At 41.7% G+C, this 27,777-nt stretch overlaps 1 protein-coding gene across 1 annotated transcript in view; it reads right to left on the reverse strand.

The window, feature by feature from the left end:
* The window catches only part of PRKAR1B (protein kinase cAMP-dependent type I regulatory subunit beta), a 91,560-nt gene that overhangs the window by 62,042 nt on the left and 1,741 nt on the right, over window positions 1–27,777 (reverse strand). Inside the window, exons 3-4 of the mRNA XM_082292540.1 lie at window positions 18,634–18,804; window positions 14,727–14,818 (exon numbers count right to left, since the gene is read on the reverse strand). Coding sequence (XP_082148666.1) covers window positions 14,727–14,818; window positions 18,634–18,804 — 263 coding nt within the window. The remainder of the gene's footprint in view (window positions 1–14,726; window positions 14,819–18,633; window positions 18,805–27,777) is intronic.

Below are 27,777 nucleotides of genomic sequence, written 5' to 3' on the forward strand. Positions count from 1 at the left end.
GAAACGAACATGTTAATTTATATTCTTCATATAGTACTAATTACGTGTACAGCAGCATGGTAGCCTGTACGAGGAGCTATCTCACTACAAGAGAGGAAAACATAATGTTCTGATTCTGACCTCGTGATGGGATACATAATTAATTACTCCAAAGAACACTGATTATAATAGGAGTAAAATGTGTTTCTGAGAGATGCTTTGAATATCATGTAACTACAAAAGATGCAAAAAATAGTTTTATTTAGAGGTGGTGCCAGTGACGCAAAGTTCATTTGAAAAGGCACAGGAGTAAGGCAGCTCTGACTGTACAGCCCTCCAGCACTGCAAAGAATGGATGTTCTCCACTTGCAAAGAGCTATGAAGGAACACTACTATGAACACTACCACTGTTTTTTCCACCCTGTTCTCCTTCAACTATACCTGTAACTGAAGCACTTCTTATCTAATCAAATGCACAGATATGTCAACAAAAGCATTAAGAAAATTACACACATTACAAGGAAATTATACAGGAATACAGGAATTGGAGCCTTCAGCTCCAATGGTGGCCACCCACTGCAGGTACAGCAGTAGAAGTCTGTTCTCTGGGTGCCTACAGGCCTTTAGAAAAGGATTTGTGAACAGAAGACAGTGTAAAAAGGGTTTCCAGGTCTTACTGCTTTAGCTTAGACTTTCAGAGCACGAGGCAGCAATTTTGCAGCTGTGCTAGAGGCAGCTCAGAGAGCACCAGGGATGTCCAGCTCTGAGCAGCTCACACCCTGCAGTTTCTCTGACAAGAAATGGGCTTGGAAATTGCATTTGCATCATCTGGATTTTCCTCTTTTGCCAGTGCACAAACAGCCCTTCCTTCCTCTCTCACAAGGCAGTACCTCCACAGAAAGATTTACATCCACACAGCATTTGGGGGAGTTTTAACATAAATACATATTTTGACAACTTTAAGCCCAGCCAGCTTGAAAATTCGGCTAAAGTGCTTTTAAGAAGTACTGCTGGTACATAATATATCATGTGGGGTTAGCTGAGACAAAGGTTTCATTAATAGCACACTTAAGAAATTCTGTAAGATGGGTGCAGATTCAAAACATCTATTAGATTCCCCTATAATCTCACATGGGTAAATACAGGAACAGCCACCGAGATTTTGAAGCAATTCCAGTTTCAAACAAGATAAGCACCAAGACCACAGAAGATTTCTCAGCCACAAAGCTACACCTGCTACAAGGACCTTCAAAGTCAGGTGTAACACACTGTAGGAGCCAACAGGTAGAGGAGCTGAGGCAAAATGCAGTTAGAAAAGTGTAAAAGAGGCAACACTTTTCTTGTGATAGTCCATGTCTTGCTTTATACACATCCCTGACCCGCTAACGTGGACTTGTTTACACACTGAAGTATAGGGCTTCGTTTTTTCACACACAATAAAAATTTCGACTAATTTGTATACTTGTGGTGATCTCCATTTTAGCCTCCAGGGGCTAGGGCTGGGAAGAACGCTTTTTACCGCTTCTATTTTCTTTGTTACTTCGTACCTCTCCTTTTTAATAACCTTGATCACAGTGACCCCAGGTGGCAGAGACAACCACGGCTGCTCTCAGAAGCTGAGCCAGGCCTTCATCGTGATGCTGAAAAGTCCCCGTGTCCCAACCCAGAGTCCCCAGAATGAGTCCAGGACAGCTCAGATGCTGCCATGGCACTGGAGAGGGCTCAGTCAATAAAAGCCGCTATGGGACAGAGCAATCAAAGGTTTTAATCTCAGAACCTTCACTCCTCATTGACCCATGGAGGTCTCCCTAACAAGTCTTCAACTTTGCTTGAGCCCAGCAGCACAAAGATCTGTGTCTGGGCTAATTGAGGCTGCTGAGAGGCCCGGTGAAGGATCTGGCACAGCCAGGCAGCTGCTTTGCCCCAACTCATAGTTCTGTATTACCAGCTTGCTCTGCAGACATGCACAAGGTTGATTATCAAAATGAGACACAGACCTAGATGTGACAAAAACCCTTAAGTATTTTCCAACACCTTGATTTTAATAGAACTTAGGCACCTTAATACCTTTCTCCAAACCTCATCTGCCCCACTTTGCTGCTCCAGCTGCCTCAACAGCTCACTGATTTTTCTTTATACTGCCCAGAAAAATGTCAGCTGTGAGAAGTTTGCATTTTGTGACCCATGAGGTAGGACAGCACAAATAAAAGCATCAGCAATGCAATATACAAAATTAACAGTGGGCAGACAACTCCCAGTAGCTTTTCCATCTTTAAGAACCTGTGTTATGTCACAGTAGAAGGGATCAGTGAGGCATCTCTGTTCTGGTGAGAGCCACACCACAGCCAGGGCATGGGTAAGGCTTTGCTCAGAGCCTGCACTCCAGAAGAGAAGAGTGTGCTTTAGAGTTGATGTAAACAAATTAATTTAAGTACAAAGGGAAACTTTTCAAGCTGCTCACCAGAAGAAAAGTCGAACTCAGCAGAACAAAATCTCCAACAATAATTATTACATAGTTCTTAAATTTGTATCAATTAGCCATCACGTACAACACTAACTTTAACTTTACATGTGTGAATTTTAATCTTGAGCCAAACCAGCTCTGAGGGAAGGAAGGACAGGGCAATGTCCGTCCCGTGAGGTTGCTCACCGATTGCTGCTGAAGAGCTCCCTAGTGGCAATGAAACTATCCTGCCACTGCCAGAGGGTGTCACTACGGCACTGGGACAAAGCAACAAAACAAACAAAACAGATAAACAAGAAATGTGGAGAAATCTATCAGAAACAAGCTCTATGTAACCTTCACATGAATTGTTCATCATCTCACCCCTGGGCTTTCAGAACGTGCTTCTGGAGTCAGGGTACAACATCACACTTTTTTTTCCCCCTGTATCTCTGGTGCTCTGATCTGATTTCTAACACTAAGTCTTCAAAGGAAGAAAGGAACTACCTATTAGAGTTGTTTGCAGAATGTCTGTTGTTCCCACACAAATTCATCTTGTTTTCCATTAAAGCATCCTTTGAAAATGAAACTATTCTAAAAGCACATCGTTCGTATTCACAATAAACATATTTGTAAGGCAACTCTTTTCACAGAAAATTGCTGCAAAAGGAATCTAAATTTTCACATATTGACATAGAGCTCAGGTAATTAAAAAGAGCCGACACTGAGCATGTTAAAGTGATCTTGAGTGCTGAATTTGGTAAAAATCCTAAACCAGAAGAGGAAGTCAAAAAGCCAAAGAGCACAGTAAATGAAAGCACTCGGAAGCCTGTGATAAAGATACCCCTGCAGTATAAGGAAGATGCCAAGGAGCACCAAATCAGTAAGGTTTATTGTCTTTGTAGTCTAAATGCAATTGACTTACTACCAGCAAATGGCAGGAGACAGATGACCATGAGCCTATATTAATATTATAGATGATGGCCAAGAAACATGATAGATGTTGGAATGTATGAAGAGCTCAATCAGGACATGCATGTAAGGGATCAGGCATTGCAGAGTGTTGGTAGCTGCTGCTCTGAATGTGACTGGTGCCAGAGGGTGGGGTGACTGTGAAAAAAGAGAGCATCAAGTCCCAGATTCCACAACACGCTGCTGGAGCAACTGAGCAGCTTCATTTCAACTGGTATTTTGGTACCAGGGTAAACTGACTGATGCTGCTGAGGACAGTTTTGATTAGGAAGGGCTGCTCCTGCAAAGTGTTCCAGAGCTCTTGTCAACCTGTCAAGGAATCAAACCTTGTGCTCTAATAATAGAACAATAATTTAATATTCTTGGAAATAAGTTCTAGTCAAAGCACAGGATTTAATAAATAAGAGAAGAAATGTGACACATTTCATACCATTAAAGAACAGTAGGTAAACTTGGACGAAACACAACTTTTCACTGTTTTAAACCAGGTTTCTAAAAGCAAAGGAAAATCTGCATGGATGTTGTAACCTCATTGCAGAAAGCAGCTGTATGAGGAACATGGGTCAGCTGCAGTGATTAAACTGTCAGGACTTGAAATTAGGGCACTGCTACAATATTTTAATATAGCAAATCCAGTCTATCATGGTGAAGGTTCAGTTGGCTGTTCTGGGAATTATTAGGATGTCAAAAGGCCAAAGTCTATTTCTGGATACTGAAAAGTAATTCCCATTCACCTCATACGATAATGATGTGCCTCTGCTAGGGGAAAGAAGAGCAAGCAATTCAAAGGTAGCAGCAAAATCTCCTTTAAAGTCTTTTCAACAAAGAGTAATATAAGAAGAAATTAAATACAGAATATATGAAAGTCTGTTGGTTTGTATCTCTTGTTTCTACCTGACTTTCACGACAAATAGATCTCTCGGACTATCAGACAGACAAAAAATACAAAGATGTGGAAAACAGAGCTGGAATTTGGCTTAATGACAGCAGACTTGGTCTTTCATTACAAATGCAGAGAGGGATATCAGGAGCTCTAGCCTTTATATGTACCTCGTAGTAACTGTAAATATATAACAGACTACCAGGACAGAAAAGTGTTTTCCTATTAATGAGAATTAAAGCTCTAGACTGAGCAGTTTATTCTGCTTACCTCAATTATCACATCTGGAAAATTATTTAATTCATGTCTCAGCCTTTACTTTAGGACATTCACTCACATGAGCAAAGAACTTTCAAACCCTCTGGGGTCATGGTACAAATCTATTTTTTTCACATGGTCATATCCACAAACAGAAGAATCAACTAAACTTGATCCTGCAAACAGTGATGATGATTGCCAATGTTTTCATTACTCAGATGGCACAGGATCAGGACCTAGGAGTGCACGGCACAAGAACACAGGTTAGATGTGGTCAGGAAAAGAGTTTTTGTAAGAAACCATCACCGTGCACTGCTGGGAAATACTGAAGAAAATGGCTTCAGAACAAGCTTGGCTGTTTGGGCAAGAAAAGAGTGCTCAGTGCTGAGACACTTGTGTTCAGTGTTGAACACTGGGCTCCTGGTCTGGGCAGCAGAGCTCCTCACTCAGTGGAGCTCTGGGTACCACTCACTGGGTGCTTCACCCTCTCCATCGGCAGCAAGACGAGCCGTGCTGTGCACAGCTTTCCTGACACCATCTAACACTGGCTACAAAATCTCAGAGGCTCCTAAATAAACCCCCAACTTTTGCAACTGAACTAAAACAATAGCCTAACAAGAGCCCCAGTATGTGCCTGTTTCAGACATCCAAAAATCAGTCGGGCTCCAAGCTGTAAGAGCTTGGCTTTCAGGAGGACCGATGTCATACAAGTGTTTTGTTCACAAGAGATGGCTGCTGACTCTTCATGAAGTGGAATAAATTTTCATGTCATCACATTTTGCCATCTTTGAAAAAAGTCCCTCACAATATTCTGGAGCACTTGAGAAAGTACTGCGAGAACCAGCAAGAGCAGAGAGCCAAGTTTGATCTGAAGGTTTCAAGCAATGGAAAAATCTGCCACATCCCAAGCTAATTTAAATTATGGATCAGTTCCCTGATTACTCTAAAATGAAAAACTAAACTTTTCCAGTCTGAATGTGCCCAACTTCAGCCACCAGCTTTTGGATCTCGCATGGATCTAACATGCGTCTGTTAAAGAGACCATTGCTAGCACTTACCTTGCCCTCACAGATATGAAAAATTCACCTTCATTCTGCTTCATTAAACTAAACAAAGTCTCCATGCACAAAACTGGGAAGATGTTGAGTGCCTTAAAATAGCATCTGATGTTGTTTTTTGGATATGCACTATTATATTTTCATTTTAATGCACCACACAGAGAAGCACATTGTACTTTTCTAATGCAAATTTCAGCTGTCAACAAGCACGTCTTTGGATGATGATTTCTAAATCAGAACTTGAATAAATACAAAAAACCCCAAATCCCTACAAAGTCGGGGGGGGGGGGGGAGGGAGGGGAGGGGTGTTGTTTGGTCTTTTTAATTTCTGAAAGCAAAAAGCAAGCTGAAAACCCAATTCCTTTTTCTGTCTTCTTTAAAAGAGAAAAACAGAGAGAAAAGGAATCTGGTGGTGCCAAAGGGTTAAAGTATCTCATTTCGGGCAGTCTGAATATCTGAATTTAGCAGCTGACAGTGCATGGTGTGTCAGTCTCTTACAGCTGTTCCAATTGATTCAAAGACCATCTTTGTTTCTCGAAATCTTAGCAACTGTTACTTTTTTCCAAAGACAATGATAGACCAGTTGTTACCTCACAAGATGCGATGTACTTCAGGTCAAAGTCTTTAGTAAGGAACTTGTAAAACAAGAACTAAGTCATTGTTTGGGTTTGTCAGGGTTTTTTTTCATTAAAAGAGAGTTAGCAGCCTAACAGTCAAATAACTTACACTTGGTATTCCCATTAAGTGCACCGGAATGACAGAGAAATTTCATCTGGTTATTGAGCTGAATTCTCTCTTTCTATATAGTAAAAAAATCCCCCCACTGAATCCTGCAGTATTATAGGATATATTTTCGTTTGAAGGTCAGTTGCTGCCTCTCCAAACACGGTGTTACCAAGCAGATGTCACCTCATCATGGAAACGCACAGGTCGAACCGTTCAGAATGCAAGGTGGGGATTTTCAAGAGAACCTTGTAGGAGTTAAACATTCACTTCCCACTATATATCAATCAGTGGGAATATCCAGTTCCTTTAAGCTCTTTGAACACCCTCGTCTAAATGCATAACGAAGCAACTTAATCACAGAGTTGATCCTCCAGTGCCGGTACCGGTCATACCCCACTTGAAGACACCAGGCTTTCAAAGCCGTGCAAGGCTGCAGAATCAGTCACCTAATGAAGACTCATGAGAGCAAGAGTAACTGTTGACAGGTTATCTGCAACCCTTCTGGGGGGGGTGGGAGAAAGGAAGCAGCATTTTAGAGAGCTTTAGTTGAAATAAACCTTGTTCGTCCCTGCGCAAAGACAAATTATTGCTTCCAGCTGCTCTGATGCAGAAGACAAAGACTTGCTGAGAAGAGTGGACGTTCTTTTTTTCAACCTTTATGTTTAATTCTGGAAAGCCTTAGCATTGAGTAACGTATTTGCAGAGCCACTGCCAGCTAATTGTTGTGTAAAGAAGCACACAAAGGCACGGTCATATATACTGCAGCAGTAGAAAAATTTTACAAGGCCTGTTAAATTCAGCAGTAGTCATAATTTTTCTGTTTTATATAGAGAGAGGTAAGTTTAGACTCAAGATTGTTTCACGAGTGTGCATGAATACTATTTGCCTTGGGCTATTTTTTCTAGATCTAAAAAGGATTTATGTAAATAACTTCTCTGCTTTAACTCTGTTTTTCAGAATGGGTGACATACTGCCCATATGTAAACCAGTGCTTTATGCAGAATTAAAAATAACCACCATTAGGCATGGAGCCACCAGTATTTGTGATGAAGAATATAAACTGTCTAACAAAACATTGAGGGTGAATCACAGCCCCTAAAAAGCTACGATCTGACAGTATTTGTTTCTCGAGATAAAAATATCCATAAATACCAAATGTGTGTGCTCTTAGTTTTGTTTAAGAGAGTAACCTACCTACCAAGCCAAATACTGACATCACAAAAAGTACAGTCTGCTGGTGCTGTCAGGCTGTTGTAAGGGGATTGATACCAAAGCAGATATAATCTCCTTATGACTGCTGAGAGCACAACTTTGCATAACTAATTTAAAGACTGCTGCCTGCAGGCACCACAATGGTAATTAAAGACAATAATTCTTGGACAAATGAGACGGATGTACTGGAAAATAAAGTCAGTGCTAAATTCACAGCTAACCCTTCAACGGAGAATTGGATCATTTATTTTCCAAACAGCTGGGCAACTCTACCTGGTTTCATTTCCATCTCTGCTGCCAGATGATTCTTGTCTCCAAAATCCCTAATTTTTTCTAGTTTAAGTAGTATTCCTCATTGGCAAGCTCCAATTCAGCAAGACTGAATGTGCTTCCACTTAAATACATGAATAGCTCCTTTGACATCCACAGCAACTCAATGGAACCACTCATAGTTAAACAACACACTTTTAAACACCATGAGGAATGAAGGCCATAAACAAGGCACAAAAGGCACAAAGAAAAGCTGGACTATCAGGCAGTTTACCTGGAAAACACCTTGGTGTTTCCCAAAGAGGAAAAGCTTTGTTTAGCGTGCCTTGGTAAATTTGAGTTTCCACTTTTTAGTTGTTTACAAGTAGAATTCACAGGACAGGCCAATCATCCAACACCACTGACAATCAGAAAAAAGCCCCACACAGTGTGGTTTTGACCAGCCTCTTGGTACCAAACCTGCTACATGTGCATAATATAACTTGTACATTCACACCTCCTCTGCCCCCAAGCTGCCACTGTCTGCTGACAATCTCTTAAATTCCAGCACAGGTGGGACATTCACGCCTTTACAAACCTTCAAGGGGTGCCTCTGCACAACACTGGGATCATGCTGCATCTCCTCTCTCTTTTGCTATTCCCAAAAAGCAAGGTGAAGAATCCTGTCCAACTCTGGTCACAAAATCCTAATGTAACTCAAGGAAGCCACGTTATGGATCAACAAAGCCCTCAGCTCCCACTCTGCTGTGCATCGCTGTGCAATTTCTCTCTCATCTCTTATTCTGTCTTTTCATCTCTCATCTTCCAAATGGTTTAGCTCAACATCTCAGGCATTCTTGGCAAGGCTCATTAAAGAGGTATCCACACATCTATTTCCATCCTCTGGCCTTGTCCAGTGACTAGTAAAGGAAATTAAGGTGCAGTTTTGCCATCATTTATTTTGATTTGGGCCCCTGCTGTTGCCCAAAGAGGAGGTCCTGCCCAGCCCACTCCTTCCTTCCCCTTGCCAAAGCATTCTGGCAGCCAGGCACAGGGCAGGAGGAAGGACCTGCTCTGACTGGAAATAACCCTGCAGGGGAGGATCACCTTTCAGAGAGCTGCTCTGGCTCACCTGGCCATGAGAGCAACAGGAACATGCAGCCAAGGTTTGGCACTCACTGTCACTTCATCCTTTGGCTCCAGCTCAGACTTCAGCTTAAATCACTGGTGAAACCATACCTTGAGTTTTCTAAGGTGTTTTGAGCACCAAACTTAGACACCTACGGCAGTCAGAGTAAATACCCCACCTTAACATCCACGTGTGTTCAGCACAACATGTAGAGGTACAGAAATACTAATGCAGTATCATGGGAAGGGAACTTTTCTTGCACTGTTCTGCACGCTGTACAAAGCACAGGCAGAAGTTAATCTGTGTTTGTTTCTTAACAAAAGAGTTAAGTTACAAATGCAAGGAAAACACAGGATGTGTAATGAATATGTCATAGCTGTGGCATCCTGTTTCTAAAATATCTTGCTCCCAAGTGGTGCCATCTTAAGTTTCTTCCACATATATGAGACTTTCCAGCTGGCCTGCAGCCAGAGCTTTAATAAAACATGGTATTATGCAGAAGTGAATAAAGCTTATAGCAATAATAATGTCCTTGAAATTCGCTAATCACCAGAAGTTTCAAGAAGATTTCAGTATGAGATAACAGGACAACCACCAAAATTCACATGCTAGCTATGGAAAGCAACTTTTCTCGTGATAAATTATGCCTGTACTGAAAGAAACCCCAAGTCACTACTGACCCAGATGAAAAATGTGTTTTCTGAATTTGAAGACAATACCTTGCTGCAATGGAGCTGCAAGCACTTCAAAAAACTTTAGGATGTAAAATGATTACAAATTGAAGAGATGGTCTAAGAAAATAAATATACTTACAGTAAAGACACAACTGCTAAGAATATTAGGGTAGGGGTGACCAACTGCATAAATACATGGTGAGGATTCATGGCCAAAGTAGCACTTTTGCAGCAAAGGATCCACTGATTCCAGTGGTCACATTCTAAGTAGGACTCAAAAATATCCCATTGCTGTGAAAAATGTAAAGAAACAAGCAAGACATGGAGCAACTGGGGAGAGCTGAGGACAACAAAAATGGTAAGTAGGCTGAGGAACTTGGTCTGCAAAGTGCCAATGCTCATCTTTACATCTTGGTCCCAACAAGCACAAATATTAAAAAATGCGCTTTTTCCTCCCACCTTTGCCATGCAGGAAACACGCAAGAGTAAATGCAGCACTGTGTACTGCTGAAATAAATACTGGAGTTTTGTCTTCAAGTTCATTTGCTGGTGCTTTTTTTGTTCCTTTAGAAGAGCTCAACATTTTAGTAAAAGAATTAGATACCATTTTGCGCCTCTTGCTTTCAAAGCCGTTTCACACCATTATACTGTTCAAAGAAACCAATTTATTAATAATGCAAGTAATAAAATACACAAAAGTATTCTGAAAGCTGTTGCAAGCCTTACAGCTGCCTGTACATTAGTAATAAGTGCTTCCAAAAATTACATTAGCTAAACATTTATCTACTCTCTTTATGCCTTGATGAACAAGTTTGACACAGCATTTACGCACGGATATGGAGAACATTTAACCTTTCCACTTCTTTATGTGGTCAGGGGGCCACTGAGCTTCTTACAGGGACTGACAGATGGGGCTCATGACTCAGCAGAGCAGACTGGCACTGGTGACATCCTGGAAGCAGTCATCCTGGATGCTGCTGTCAGCCCTGCTCTCTCTCCTACTGGTTATTTCAGTTATATTTCCTTCTCCTCCTTGGCAATCATCAGCCTTGGGTCCAGCCTCCATTCCCACAGCAGCTCACCTCTGAACTTCCTCACTGCCCCCCTCTCAGTGGCTGGCCCTGTCCAGTAGAGACACAACATCCTGTCAATGAAATGATGAAAAGTTACTTTTTATTTTTATCCACAGAAGAAAAATGAATAATTTTTTCCTCTTGATTCCCCTTTACTATTCAACATCACAGCAGAGCCAAGTGGGTGTACTTGTATCCCAGCATTACATGATGAACAACAAAAAATCTTCATAGCTACACTGTGGGGTTAGAAGAGATTCATCAGAAGAGGTTAGAAAAAGGTCACTCAGACCGGCCCCTTGTCCCCAGTTTTGACTTTATACACCATTTCACAACTAGGAGGCCTTAGAGGACGTTAATCTGCTGGATATCCAAGAGTGGGAGAGGAAATAGAAGGCTGCCAAGTTATGGGTGTAATTCTATCTGTGCATAGACAGAAATCCTTCAGTGGCTGCAGAGGCAGAGCAGCAGCAGGGAGGCGGCGGCACCGCACCGGCCTCGCCAGCCTCACCCACGTGCACAACTCCCCAGCAGCACTGACCAAAAGAAGGGGGGAAGCTGATGCAAGCTCTAAATCATCTTCAGAATGGGCCTGAATCATGAGATCTCATTAGAACCAGGAGAGATAAGATCAGCAAGGAAATTCCCCTCATCCAGCCATCAGGATCTACAGCACAGGCCCCTGAAGACAAACCGTGCGTTCCTGGTTATTCAGATGAGAACAGCAGCTCCTTACAGCTAAAACCACATTCCCACTTCAGGTAATGGGCCACTGGCTTGGAGAGAACCAGGACCTTACTCCAGAGTTTAAGCAAGTCCCATGAGAAAACACTGGACTGCCACGTCACTTTGCAGAGCTGCACTGTTCTTTGCACTATTAGCAACTCTTGAACATTTTGGCAAAAGTTGCTGATAATTAGCTCTGCTGCTTTTGGTACTGTTGCAGTTGCGTTTCCCTTTTATTGCATTTTTCCTTATAATTTTACACCAGAGACTCTGTGTGTGTGTGTAGGACATAGACGGCAGCTCCATTTAAAGTATGGCACAGGAAAAGATGTGATCTAAAATAGGACTTCAAGAAAAGTATTTCCAACAGCAGTGCAAAAAGATACCTGTTTACCTTAACTTCAGCATGGCTTCTCATGCAATCAACCCTTCATGTGGAATATCTGGCACAGAGATAATATGCTACACTCTGCCTTTATAAATAAGGGTTTAAGTTTCAGAGGTGCCAAGCAGCAAGTGCAACACAGGTCAGAGCAGGCTAACATAAACAGCTTTTTGAAGAAAGAGAAAATGTAGGAGTCATCCATGGTAAAGGAGAAATTGCTAGTCCATCCTTCCCCCACCTGAACACCTCCTACATTTTGGTCAAACATGAAATTAGATGCAACAATGACAATATCTTCAGTGTAGAAAGCACTGAGGAAAACAAACACAAACCAATAAACACCACCACTGCAGCACAGAAAATAAAATAACCTTACCTATCTTTCCACCATTCCAAGAGCCCAAATGAAGTAATTTACCACTTACTTTACTGAACTACAGATGTACATTAAGAAGATGCAGACTGGAACTGATGGCAATGGTATGCTCTGACTTGTTGACTTCTCCACACTTGACAAATGCAACCAGACAAGGGTAAGAGCATGATTTCAATTCATTCCTTCATTGCAATCTTGTCTTCAGAGCAGAATATGCATCCTTCTGGTGAGCTCCTTTTCTTTTTCCCCATGTCAGCAATAGCCTGCTGTGCACATCATGAGGCTCAAGTGAGGCCCCTGGCCACATCCCTGAGCAGGGAAATGGTCTATACCTGAACATGATCCAGTGCATAACCCAGGAATTCCTAAATCTTTTGACAGCAGAGGCAGAATACACCTGGTCAAGCCATAGTTTGCAAAAGCAAAGAGTCTACAACACACCTGCAGCACACACCTGGGAGCCTGCACATGTGTCTTCACTCCTAACACATATCCATGACAGGACAGAGGAAAATGGGACACAGGGAATGGATAGGAGAGACCATGATCATGATGTACAATCAGCACAGTGCAAGAAAAAGCACTTGCCCTTCAGTGTTTGTCTCTCACCCTACTTTGATAACATATTACAGAAATGTCCTTTTTCCAGCCCTAAAACCTCTCCTTTCAGTGCCTGTCACATCAGCATGCTGACAGTATAATCAGGATTTACAGCAGTTCTGTACAAGAATTCTCCTCTGAAAAAGCTGGAAGAAATGTGCAAAGTTCATCCTCTTCTAATTACTCCAGAAGTCTGCATGTTACCATATCATTAAGATTGCAAAGTAATTAAACTGTGTAAACATCTGCAAGGGGGAGCAAAATCTGCACACTTGGAATGTGCTTTGGCTGCAAGTGTTTGAGTAGGACTGAAGGACTGTGCTGCTCATGTTCTGCCAGGACTAAAACCATCAGTGTAGAGAAAGTTTTTGTCCTTTCTAACCATGGAAGCACAGAAAAGTGGGGTTGGTGATGAGTTCCTGAGCCTTATCTGCTGCAAGGCAGGACTGATGCTTGTCATTCCTGGCAGACCACAGTCTAATCTGTCCTTAATGGCCTCAAGTGGTGGAGACTCCACAACCTACCCAAGCAGTCAGAGACCTCTTCTTGGATCTGACTTGACTCTCTCCTGCTGCACTTTAAATTTGTTGTTCTTTACCCTCTGGCCCACTGAGCAGTTTAACCCTCATACAGCATTATTCACATGCAATTATAAGCTATTATTGCATCCCTCTGCCCCAGCTTTCACTCTGCAGGCCAAGCAACCCCATTCTTTCTTCAGAAGTGATGTTGTCTAGGTCTGTGATCATTCCCACTGCTCTTCCATGAACTTCCTCCATCTGTTTATCCTTGAAGTGCAGTGCCCAAACTGGACACTGTGTTCCAGCTGAAATCTTTCCAACACTGGGACATCTTGCATGTTCTGTTCAGTTACCCCAGTAAAACATTAGTATTTTCAAAAAAAGCTTGACATTAGTTACTGTTATTCAGACCATGAGTCACAATAAGCTCCACGTAGTTTTTCAAGGAACTACCAAAACTGCAAAACTGTCTTATAGTTACAAAGGTGTTCTTCCTGCCTAAGGAATACTTCTCTGCGCTCGGTTCAGTGTCAATCCATCCTGCTTTTCCTAGAACATTCCTTCAACCTGTCAGCATAATTCCGAATTCTGCCCTTGTCTCCCAGTGTTTTAGCAGCCCTTCCCACCTTCATGTCAGCTAAAAATTCAATACTCATAGTCTGTTCCACCAAGGCTACAAATGACAATAATGAGGAAAGCAGAACAACCCCTTCAAGTTACCTTTCCATTGGAATGATGGACCACTGATAACTGCTGTTTGGTACAATTCTGTTTTGCACGGGCTCTACACTGGTTTCACCGAAGATACACTTCCCTGGATTTTTTTATTAAACCATCATAAACATTAATGTCAAAAACATTACTGGAAGTTGAGCTGTCTGGCCTTCTTTGTGCCTCCCCCATCTGTACAACTTGCTATCAGTTCTGGAAAGACACTTTCAAGGCTTTAAAAGTCACCTAGGCTGTTACTGAACTCCTTGGTCTCCTTCGGGTGCTTATACATAATTTGTTTGTTCCAGCTTTTCCAAGAACAAAATAATTTACCTGTCATTCTCTTTCACCTCTTTACAGACATTATGCTTTTTCTTTCCCACTTATTCAGCACTTGGCCTGTCTTCCCTGAGTTTCAGAAGTAATGACAAAAGCTTCTGAGATTGCTTTAGCTAATTCCTTAATGACAAATGCTTCTGAGATTGCTTTAGCTAATTAAAGAATAGAATAAATTTTATCAGGCCCAACTGTTCTGCAAATATTAAATATGTCTGAATACATTCTAACCTGCTCTTGCCCTTTTTTACCTTGTGGTTTTACCCTCTGTCATAATACCATGAGCACGTTGGAGGGTGCATCTAGTGTGACTCAAATGCATTGGTGAGAGCAGTTCTGAACCCTGAGTTGAAATGGAATCTTATTTTTGTCCTCACACCAAGCTGTGGATTCCCTTAAATCATAAAGCACCTCATACCTTCGTTCATTGTCATCAAGATGAGCAAAGAGCACGTTCTTGGAGATGGCCTTTGCCAGAGCAGTCATAGTTTTATAGTCCTTTGGAATAACCTGTAGAGAAAAGAATGAAGGCTAATTACATGCCTGGTTGTATTTCTCCACAAATCGTGACATCTACAGAAAACTCCACTAATCTAGAAAATGGATGCAATTTGATTTCAGGCACTGAGACAGGATTAGGCTATAATATAAAGCCACTAAGAAAGTAATAAATTACAGGTTTGATAATGTGAGGATAAGAATTTTTGTTTTCAAAATGACACTCAGAAAGGAAATATAAGATCAGGGATGACTGGGGAGAAGGATATCCATCAAATACTATAATTAGCAGGTACTGGCAACTGTGTAGCCTCCTTTCACATCTCTTGGACTGAGGAAAATGTATTTTGTATTACTCTTCCCTCCAAACAACATCAAAAGCAACCTACTTTTAAAACTGTGGAAATAGCAACATTTCTTTAGGAAAAAGGTAAAAATGTGTTGATTACACCATATTTTTCAGTACTGGCTGTGGTATAAGGAACCAAGCTCCTGATAAGCCCACTTGAGTCAAAATCCTGTGCCTTGGTTTCATGGCAAACAAGAAGAATTTGCATTTGAGAATGAAGAGGTCTTTAATTGTTAACTGGAGAGATGTCAAAAGTCCTGTTGTGCAAGAATTTGCTCAAAATAAAAGTTGAGATTCAGGAGTATTTCCACTTTGGAAAGTTAGGCTTTCCATTTTGGTAAGCATTTAGGTAAGATATCAATAGATAATGTATCTCTGTATTTGCCAAGTATCTTCTTCTATCAGAGACTCCAAGATTAGGAGAGACACAAGAAATTTGTAACAAAATTATGACCTGTCAAAGATATTCATTGTCTTTAGTAATGTGATTTTCCTTAATAGTTTCATTGTAACAGGACAGAATCAAGCACAGCAGTTTTAAGGGTTAAATAATCCTTACTCAATCTGAAAATCAACATCTGTTTGTCTTTCAATTACTCCACAACAAAGGTCTGGTAAGGGGCGTTTATCTTTCACATTTTCTTATGATTGAAATAGTGTATCTGTCTGTCTAAAGTTACTACGTATGTTGATGTGTAGGTGCTTTCCTTCCCTCATCCTGGAAAGGCAAGGTACTACCCATCCAACCAAAAGAAGGATGTCTCAAAGGGGAAAGCTGATGTAGAGCCAGTTCTCACAAAAAATTATCAACATTTATGTCACAGGGAAAACACTGCACTGTGAAGATCTAAAGTTAAACTCTGGCCTCAGACCTCACTTGTACTGACTGCTGCAGTCATTAGATTACTCAAATTGAGTCTAGAGAAGTACACATGTACAAACTGCATGTTTGTATCAGAGTGAAACCTAACCAAATTTATCTAAAAGTTTAAATTTCTCAGTATTAAATTCAGCCAGTATCTTAGTCTTGGTTTTTACCCTATCAGAGGAACATGGGATTGAACTGCAGGCCTGAACCCATGCTCTATTAAGAATACCCCAGCTGCTCATCTTACTGCAGATGAGCCAAAAGGGTAAATAATCAGATCACCAAGATATTCAACTCCAGCCTTCCTGTCTGATTATGAAATAGCACAGACTAGCCTTTCTCAGTGTAAATTTGCAGCAGAGAAAGCCACAAGGCTTTGTGGGTTTGTTGGGGCAGGGACACAGAAAACACAGGAGAGATTCTTTAGGTGTAACCAGGCATCTGACCAAAATCAAATGCTGGGAAGAATCACTTGACAATTTCTTACATCACTCTTCCAAATAATCACTGAGTGTTCTCTTCAAGCTGATAACTCTCTTTAGAGCAAGATTCCTGTTCTGTTAGTTGTTAACTGTCTTATGTCAGATGTGTTGACAAATACTGCTTTCTCTCGATCAAGGATGAACTAACCCTCCACAGAGATCTTCCCCAGAATGGAGCTGTGCCATGTGCTTGCTCAAATCACAAAGCTAAATCTCTTTTGATTTTCTCTCCAAGGACATAACTCATTTCACTGCCTCCAGCACTACTCATGCTATAGCTCACCCCTTCAAGGGGTCCTTCAAACTGGCTTATGACCCAGATGTGTTTCTATCCAACACCTGAATTCAAGCCAGAGGTTCTGACTACCATCTAAAATTCCATCTGTTTGCAATAGTCTAACAAAACCTTTGCCTTGTTTTTTGCCCTTTTAAATCTGTTCCATAATTTGTCCTTTCAGTGTCTCCTTTTATTTCTGTATTCTAGAAATCTGTCACAAACACACATCCATGGGATTCACCATGGGATTCATTTGCTTATGGCAGAAAACAAAGCACTGACACAAATCCTCCCAGTGCTAGTTCTGTATTCCTTCCAGCATCTGTAGCTTTACAAGAAACTATCCCCTAAATTATTATTATTTAAGTTCAGTCAGTTCCTAGGAAATTAAAATCGTAACAGGGCTAGTCACAGAACACACAGAGCATGATCTGTATTGCTGCTTCTGGTTCTTGCCTACTCATGCTACTGTCAGGACTCACTGACATCACTGCTGAGAAATGAAAAAAACAAAGTTTACTTCAGGTTCCATTATAAACATTAAAGAATTACTCCGAGGGTGGGAAGGGATGTTTCCTTTGATTTTCAGAAGAGTCAGATGGAACCCATAATAAGCAGAAACAAAAGTGATCTCTTCATGGAAGTTTTTTAGGGGGATATTGCAAAATGCACAGAAAGAAAAGGGTTTTAAAGTAGCTTTTGAAGTTTCACACAAGTTTTTAACAGTGCAGGGCATTCATTAACAGCTTGACCATAGTGCTGTTAAAATTTACCACACACTTGCAAACATTATCTAACTGGCACAAGAATACTCTTACACACTTGTTCTTAGGATGAATGGCTCTCCTAACTCTTTTTTTCTTGGGACAGAAATCCCCAGAGCAGCCAGTGAACTTGTATCATAAGCAGATGACAAAAGCACATCTGACTGCAAAGGCAAGAAGCATTCTGCCAAAAAGCAGTGACTGACAAAATGCATTGCCATAAAGAAAAAGCTCTTTGAGTTAAAGCTACTCCAGGCGTGCACAAAAGCACATTAGTAGCATCTGTCAACCTTATGAAATATATTTTGAGCCTGGCTCCCTAAACAAACATGACATATGCTATTGTAATGTCTCTCTTTTAATAATCTTTGAAAGCTTTAGCCAGTTTCAAAAAAAATTGCAGAGTTATTAAGAGATATCAAAGATATAACATAGCTAGATATTTTTGTGAAAAAGGCAGTTAAAAAGAGAGAAGCCCAAATTAGAGCTCCTAGTGAAGAAATTACCTAACTTGGGATAGTATTTCTTCAAAGACAATGGTCACACAAAATCACCCAAGTATGGTCAACAGACTTCCAAAATTCAGTGGGTTAAGTGGTACCCAATCAACAAGGGAAACATGTGCCTGAGTGGTCTACGAAACCTAAATGACTTAGATTAAAGAAAACTTGAGGCAGAACTGACTTTCGGAAACAAGAAAAACAAAAACAAAAAAACCCCCAAACAAACAGGAAATGGAGCAATAGAAAAGCTGTCTTCCAATAATGTGAGGTTCTGGCCCAACTCAGAAGATGCGGAAGTCAGTGGCTATCAAGAAAATGAGAATTACTGACTCTGTTAGACAGGGAAAGAGATGAGCAGCACATCTCAAAAAGGAAGGAACAGCGACTGCTGAAATCCCATAGATGGGGAAAGCCCTCAGTCAAGGAGACTGAAAGAACTTGAGTGTGAAGATGCTCAGGCCCTGCTCATGCCAGCATGAAGACACCATCCTCCAGGCTGGCCCAGGAGTCCAAATTAGGGACAAAATCTGAGTCACTGGATCATATTGTACATCTCAGAAGCAGAGAGATCGGTCCCACGTTACCTTCCTGACGTAGGAAACAGCATCTTCCTCAGTGTACACCTCAGCACTGACCCCCCCTCTCCTGCGCCGCGCCTTCACCACCGGGTTGGGAGGCGGAGGGGAGATCTCGTCGTCGTGAGAATCCGACTGGGAGCTGGATTTCTGCCGAGCCAGTATTTGCTTGCATTCTTCCTGCAAGGCAAAAAGAGACAGTAAAGCATCTCTTACCCACGGATACAGTCAATTTGCCCTTCTTTTATGACTATCGGCAACCCCTTCACTTCTACCTTTGGGTGACTGTCAATTTGCACTGCTGAAAGCAAATTACAAATTTAATGAGAGTAGCATCAACCACAATGTGTGTACAGGCACCATCACTCCAGGGCTCGGCCTGTTCAACTCTTTCTTACACATCATGGCAACCACTGTATACAAAGTGCAGGCCTATCTTTGCAGCTACTCCTGGCTGATATAGAAGAACAAACATCTTTTGCTTACTCTCCAACATCACAGCTGTTATTTTCTCAGTTGGCTTGTACATGTCGTTGTCTCCTGTACAGACAACTTGACAGAAGTCACACGCTGATGTATTAGATAAGTTTCTTCATCTTGCTCTGCTTTGCACACTTACTATCACCACAAACAACAAAGATGCTCCCTACTCCAGAATTTCTGCCATACAACTGATTTATAATCAATGGGACTCCTTCCAAGCAAGTAAGATCCAAGGTAGGATCCAGAGGACTATGAAAGATGATTGCTGGCACAGCACCAGCTGGCCAATACGGAGGTTATTCTCCAAATTTCATGCTTGTGGAACAGAGAAGAAATTAGGAAGGGGAATCCCTGAAGAGAGAGTAGCAAGAGTAGGAAACAGTACAGAAAACCTTCAAGAAAGGAGGTCAGAGTTGCAAAACTGTCAATTCATACACTGATTTTGACTTCCAAAGGATAGAGACAAACCAGATTACCCATAATTATAGTATATTCCCAGAGCCCCACGTTCTATCCCTCAGCTTCCTGGGATGTGAGGGAAAGCACAAAGGAGCAAAATTTCCTTTGCATCATCCATGTCTGTCAGCCAGAGGAACGGGGGCGGGTCTGCTCAGAGCCAGACCTCCTTCTCACCCCCTGGCACCCCTCAGCCACACCACAACACACTGCCTCTGCTGCTTCACCAGAGCCTTCTGGGCTGGCTCACTCCAATCTTCACTCACTCAGGGGAGAGCCAGAGATGGGGTGGGCCATATGTTCTGTTCCCTGGCACAGGAAACCAGAGGGCACGAGCAGGAGGACACAGGCACTGCAAGAAGGCAAGCTGGCTGGTGCAGCAGCAGCCCGGTGTTTCACCTGCTGTCATCTCCTCTGTGTAGGCAAACCCCACAGCCTGGTAACCCCAGTGTTGTGTTGAGGGATGTACACATGGCCATCACCCCACGACTCCCTGAACAACCCCAGTATTTTTCAGACAACTCAGCTCAGCAGCACTGCAGGCTACCCAAAAGAAAACACAGCAATGCTGAGATCCTTGCAAACCCCATAACCCAACGTTCCTTTGACAGGGATGCCAGAACCTGGCCTCTGTCCTACAGGAAATTTCCAGTGAGACTTTCCATTTAGAGCTAGGACAGGAGTCAGTGGAGGAGGGAGCATCTGGGAGCACCAGCACGAGTGGCAGATCACCAACATCACCAGCTGGTCTCACTGACAGAGGAAGTGAGTTATCCACAGCTCATGAGGTATGGCACCAGAAAAGGGCACTACAGAAAACTGGCACAAGCTCACAACTTCTAAGCTTACAAGAAAAATGAATGATTAATATATGTTTTGTCATTGATGTTTACAGCAAATCTAGTCATACCACTTGCCTTTTCTGGTCTTATTCCAGTTTCTTCCTGCACCATCACTGACACTGCCCTTCTCGTTAACCTCTGACACAAGTCTTCGGTGCACTATTGCTACTTGAAATAAATAACTGAACAGTATTTCCTGTGCTGCATGACTCAAAGTAACAAGTCACACATTCTTGTTTTGAAGAAGGCACCACTGAAATATTTAGGAGACAAGCTCAGAGATAAAATGCAGAGGGCTGGCTAAAGATCTGACTTCTCAAGATCCTGACCTGCCTCAAAAAGTGCCAAGTTCTTTCTGAGATCAGTTGGGTTTTAAAATTGGTTTACAGCTCCAAAATTCCCAGGCCACAATACAGCTGAGCTCGGTGCTGTAACCAAAAAACAGAATTTCAGATGTATTGAATCCTTACTGAAACTTTTTCATTTCCCATTCAAATTTCAAATAGCAGCACTAGATATGTAAAAAATTACTCAGCTAGATTTTCCTATTGTGTAAGAACTGCAAATCAGCATTCTCATCAACTTCTTCCCTACTTCTCTCTGTCTCAAGATTCCTTAATTACAATCAAGCAAAATATTTCAAATAAAAACATGTGCTATATATTACCATTATATTTAATATCTAGTGTTTAAAAATGAAAGCTATGACTGAAGAATTTCAAATAACATTACTGACTATTGCAGTTTATGCATCTCTGACAGTGTTCATGGTCTCTGATTATATTAAATGAACACAACCAAATGCACCTTCTTCATGGGCTTAACTGAAAGGTAGTGAAGACCTTTCTGAAGAATGACAGCTGAAATTTAACTAAAAGGCAAGTGCAACAAGAGGGCAGTCCGGTAACTAATGGTGTGCAGCATTTACACAGGTCTTTTTATACACAGCATATTTACTCAGAGAGAAGAGTAGTAGTTTGCCCATTTGAATATAAAACACACTCTTCTTTTTCAGTACACATTGCATAAAAGCCACTTCCAAGGAATTAATAAATAATATCTCCCCTGCCCCAGCACAGATTTATATACAAAAGAAAGCTCAGTGAGATAAAATTAATACTACAAAGCATGCTCTTAAATACTTTTAGAAGCCAAAAAGATATTAAAGGATTATAAAAGTGAGTTACGGTGTGATTCATTTTAAAAGGAAGTCTCTTCACTACAAACTCCTTTTATATAAACAGCAGGCAGTTGACTGGCTGGCTTTTCCACACGCCGCTATTTGTAGTCTGGGAAGGATCCCCATTCCTGAGCTAGAGCATGCCTTTTGGAAATAAAAGCATTTGCTCTGTCCTGGGCTGAGCTTTCAGAGAGACGTCTTCCACATATCCTGGGGTAAAACTGCACAAACACAGCAAATGTTTGAAAGGAGGAATGAACTGTCTCAAGAAGAGTTCTTCAAACACTGATCTTCAGACGCGGCTTGATGTGAATCCCTGTGCAGAATTCAGATTCAAGTAAACACCTCATCATCTTTTGTTGTCATGACAACAAGTGATATCTCTTTCTCTCTCTCTTTGGATGGCACTGATAAACCATAATCATATTGCCCAATTATGTCCACCTTCAAATGAGAAAACACATGGAAGACACAACTGCAAGACAGTGTAACTGCCTTTGATGATTGCCTCAAACTGAAAGGAAGAAGAACCAATAAATACAATTGCAGTGACCAATTTATCTTTCGAATGTCTGCTTTCAGCTACAAGAGGCTGAGGTATAAACCACAGGAATTTAGCATACTGTCTTCAGCATCTCTCTCAGACAATGTTTCCATGAGTTCTTTATGAGTTTAAGCACTGCAAGTGAGGCAGCCACAATGCTGAGACAGTTTTTAGGTTTACCCTTCCTTTCAGACCACTGCTGAAGAGCGCACACACTTCCTGAGCCAGAAGCTTTTTTCCCTATCAGCTGGAGCATTTCTAAACAGAAGTTCCCTTCCTCTCTCAGTCTCTCCTTTCAGGCTTTGTCACTACCTGAAAACTCAGATGAGCTGAAGGAAGGAAAGCACCTAAGGAGGCTCCAAATCACTGTGCAGCCTTACAACAACATCCCAAGAAGACCTTTAAAAGCAAGTCAGACATTTGATATCAAAGCTCAGTATCTCTGCTCTGCCTTCTACAATGTATTCATTGAATTCAAAAACAACACCACCAACTACACTCTAAATGACTTTTTTTCCCCTCAGGCACATTCATAAACTTTTCTGACTGACAGACCTGGATTATTCACAGAAAATGTGCAGGAAAGTTCATGCACAGGTAACTAATCTCCCTTTGCACTGGAATTGACCCAGAGGAGATGCTCTCAATCCAGCAGAGTTTCTAACACCCCTCACTGCTCCTGGAGGCTGATGATTTACAGCAACCAATAAAGGCCAAAGGCAAAGTACTTTGCTTTGCTGGAAGCACAGGAGTGACTGATGCCATCACTAAAAGCAGGGAAAATCTGGGAGATGTTAATGTTCTTTCCAGTCTTATCTTTGCCACAACTGACAATCTTTATGATCATTCAGCCTTGTTATTCACACAATCCCAACTCTTGTTCCACTGCCTTCCCCCCGGTACATGCTACCATGCACCATGAACAATGCTTTCTTCCACAGCACTTCTAAGAAATATCTCTTAACATCCACTCCCTACAATCCTGCCAAGGTATTTACCCACTCCATAGTTATCCTCCACTTTGATTACTATTTCTGCATCCTCCCAGATCCACCCATCTCAGTTCATTCCCAATTTCCAACCTAGGCAAAATTGGCCTGCCAAAGCTCTGCCTACTCTGATGACACTCAGCTGCATCGCTGACCTTCCTCATACCCTTTACTGCCATTGTTTTACCTCCTGCAATTTGTTCACACTTCCTGTCTTCCCCATCACCAGCATCTTCAGCATCTCAACCCATCACCACCTCTTCCCTACATACGCCTCACAGCAGTGAGAGGTTATGTTACAAAACACAGACCCTATTTTAGATACTTAAAAGCTTATATAATCCAAGAGAATCATAGCCAACACTTCTGATTAAAATCCAGCCAAGTAACAATGTATGCACACATAGCTTGTGTAAGAGACAAGCCCACAGAAGAGTGGATTAAGTAACCTGATGATTGTAAGACAGGGGAGCTTGAGATGTGAAACAAAGACAGCTTCCAAGCAGAATTCCCTCTGTGTTCCATCATTGCACTCTGTTTTTGTTAGGTTTTGACTTTGGGACTGGGAAAGCTACTCACACTTGTGGACAAAAAGTAAGCAGGGATCTCAGCTCTAACATGCTCCACACAGACTCATAAGAGCATGGGCTTGCTTATAACTAATTTTATTTCTTAGGAAAAAGCTTTTTCTCTTTCTGCTCTTATTCCCTTCATCCTCAACCCTTCCCTCAGCCTCCTGCATGTAGGAAAGTTTGCCTGAGGGGGCTTTAAAAATTCACCTCGTTTTCCTTTGCCTCTTCCAAGAAAACTGTCACCTCTCACAACACTGCCTGGGGCTGACTCTGGCAATCACAGAGGTCCCACCTGAGCTGATTTTCATCCAGCTCTTCCCAGTACTGCTATCACAGGAGAGGCAGGAGCAGAGGCTGGACAAGCCTGCTCAGAAGTGCAGTCACACAGCAAGGGCACCTGGTGCTCCCACTGCTGTTTCCATCAGCATCTCAGGTATGTTCCTGCATGCTTCACCAACAATTCTGACCACCAAGGAGATACCACCCACCTGCTCTGCAAGCTTGAAACAATACAGAAATATTTGTCTTTTTAGGCTCTATAAAACTGCTTAGTTAATGCATTTTTTCTGTAGTTGTTTCTCCATGTGATTTTGCTTCTAATCCCTAGCCTCTCCCCAGCTTATCTGAAAGGAACGAGCTATACTTTGCATAATAATAACCCATACTTTTAAGAATAAATTTCATTGGTTTAGACAGGTTCTGGTGGAAATTACTGATTGAAGAGCTCCGTTCTGTGATAAATTACAAACACTAGGAGAGAATACTGTTGCAGAAGAAAAGCCTGGTGCTCCGATTTTGATGCTCGAACACCTTTAGTTCTGAAACTCCCTATGGAAAGGAAATAAAGTGTATTTTACTAACCGAGGACGCATTTGTGGTTTATTACACACTTTCTCTTCAAGGCCAGCTCCCGGCAGAGCTGTCACGCCTTGCGCTGTCCTGCCCGGGGCCGCCAGGGGCAGCGCCTTCTGCGTTAATTCATTGCGGATTCTTGAGTTCACGTTTCCCCAAAATTCTCCTTCCCATGGTACCGTAAGACAATGCGGCGTCAGCCCGGATCCATAAGAACACTGCCGATCTACAGACTGTAATTTTTTTAGAGCAAGGCAGTGTTTCCTGGACGTGCTGAGGGCAGCAGAAGGGGCCGGGAGGGAGCTCAGGTCGAGAAGGTACCAGCAAAGCCCAGCTCAGCCAGCACAGCCCTGCTCTGAAATACCTCACATGCAAATGGCTTCAGCAAAGCCCTCGGCAATGCCTAAACACATCCTGCAGGTTCCTGCTGCTTCCTCTTCTTTTGTGCCATTTTCTTCATTAGTTCTGCTCTTTGTCCTAATTCTCTGCTGTGGAACAGTTGAGCTTAGCCTGGCAAGACAACTCCACCTTTGATCATATAATCATGGTTCTAAACAGCCTGACACTATGAAATTTTTGCAGTCTCGGTATGGCTGAAAACACAAAAGCATTGCCAGTAATCTCTCAGTAATTAACTTTTTCGCATAAAACAACAACCAGAGATAAAATATGGGTTCCGTGTTTTTTCTGCTATGCCTTCTTTAGTCCTCAAGTAAACAGGACTTAATTACAGCTGTTAAAATAATGCCACAGTCTCTTAGCCAACATCTATTCCCTCACTCCCAAAAAACCCAGTTACAATCCCTAAGGGAAAGGTTTTCCTCACTCCATCCACCAAAGGTCTACACAGTCACAGGGAAGCGTAAAACAGATCGTTCAAAGGAAACATCACAGGTTTTAAAATCTAAAGTATCTAAACTGTTTTCAACTATTTTCTGTGCTCAAGGGCATGTTACAGATTTTCACAAAGTAACTGTTAATGTGATCAGAGTAGATGTCATCTTGAAGTCCATCGGTCACAACATATAAAAGTGACTTGCAAACTTCAGAATATAGAAACATAGGCTGCTTCCCAGCAATTACTGGCAACTTAAGCAGGTCCTGCCAGTATTAAGTGAACAGAAAATGTGTATTAAAGTTCTCCCACAATTATTTTCAGAGTTACGATTTTTTATATTGTACTTGATACAAATAAGCTGCAAAGTTAGAAAGGCATTGGGGGGTGTCTAACATTGGCACTCCTTCAGAATCAAACATTAAGCATCAAACCTCAGTATCCAGCACTTTATTCACGAGTATTTATTCATGTTCTCCCTTTACAGCCCCCTCAGGCCATGTCCACGCTGTGAATCAAGAGTGGCCCAGCCATGGAGCTGAACATTAGCCCAAGACAGTCCCCATCCCTCAAGCATTACCTCATTCCCTGGCTCTGCTCTCAGCTGCTCGTACCAATTCCTGCCAAAACAAACCTGCTCCCAGACGTGTTAGACCTAAGAATGATACCTGGGGCCAGTTACTGTGTGGGGGTCAGGGGTTAGTCCCCAGCCCATTTTCATTTAGCAGCAGGCTGAAGGGGGCAGTGGACCCAACCCTGATGTCATCAGAAGGTGAAAAGCATTTATGATCTGCTCTGATCTTGCATATCATAATAAATCTTGCTTTTATGAGTTGATTTTATGAGATGAAGTTAAGAATTAGCAAAATTAAACACACTTTTTATTAACCTCTGAGGTAGCTCCAGTACACTGATGTGGATCAAGCTCGACTTGTTTTCTACAAGCCCATTTTTTAACCACTTGAAAAATATCCTACACTTCATCTCTAAACTTCCCACATGATTTTTTGACAGATAAACTGCTCTTCTACTGCTCTCTTCAGTGGAACGTGTTGTTTAGCTTAATGAGTTTGGAAAATAATCCCAAAATATGACACTTAGGTGGAAAAATGCATGACTTTGTTTAGAAAATCATGCTTAAACCCAAAGATTTTCACTCCTCTGCCTACAAAGGACCAAAATTCAAGGAGCTAATAGCAAATGTGATGTGTCAGTATTGCACATTTACAAAAATCTAATGAACAATTGCTAAATTCACAATTCCATTAGGATTCCGCAAACTACCTGTATATGACAAGTGCATAAAAACAGGATAAAACTTATTGAAAGAATTCTCTATCTTTAGAAGTCTTCCTTCAACTGTTCTCGTGCAACCAACTAAGTCAAAATATTATCCTACAGCAGAAAATCCTTCACTGTGCAATTCATCCCAAGGAAGTCCTCGGAGATGGTTGGGCAGCAAGAGAGTCAGACTTCAGTAGGAGCAAGAATTACAGTGCTGGAAACCTCCAGAAGCAGCCTAAAGCCTCCAGGCTCAGCAGGCTTGGCCCCCAGGCTGCTCTAGAGAGGCAGTGCCAAGATTGTGTCCTCCCACAGCAAGCACAATATTCCCTGCAGCTGATGCCTTGATGCTTCTAAATCATCTTCCATTTTGAGACAAGTGATATCCATCAGCTCCCGTGCTGGCATCCTGATTGATGTCCTACAGCATTCTGGTATCTGCTGTTCTTTGGGAAATAATAGGAGATCACATGAAAGAAGGTGTAATTTCTCAAGGGTAGGAATTGCCCCCCTGTCTCAGGTCTGTGTACTGTGTTAACATCAACAAAGCCAAACTCTCCCAGTACAACTCCTGAAGAAATCCCTCTAGGAATGGAGCACATTCCGTAATACCACAGCATATTTTAACTTTTTTTTTTTTTTTTCAAGAATGGTGTTTATCCTTCTTTTCAAGAAGTCCAAAATTCCAGGTTATGATGGATAATAATTCACAACTCAGTAATAGAAATTCAACAATTTCAGCTCTCTGGAAATGGGTCTTAGCTGTCAGAAGTTTAGAATATAGAGAATTAAGAGACTGTTTCTTTTCCATAATAAGCATTACAATTAAAAACCATCTTGTACTTTGTGCCCCTCTCCGATATCCCAGGCTGCCACCAAAATGCAATGTTTGCATTTTTTTAAAACTACCTGAATTTGGCATATACTTACCTATAGAAAAATGCATCTGAAAAGCAGAGTGGGATGTATTAAATGTTTTACATCACTGGTAATATACCAGCCTTACGTATTATTCACTCCTGAAGGAAGAAACTACTAAACCTGATCTCTAAGTCTTACAACAACACTTGCTCACACAACGTGCTCTTCCTGCAAAGACACCTGCAGGCTTTAGAAAGA

Source organism: Coloeus monedula, assembly GCF_965178545.1.
Source record: "Coloeus monedula genome assembly, chromosome: 16".
NCBI classification, from domain to species: Eukaryota; Metazoa; Chordata; class Aves; order Passeriformes; family Corvidae; genus Coloeus; species Coloeus monedula.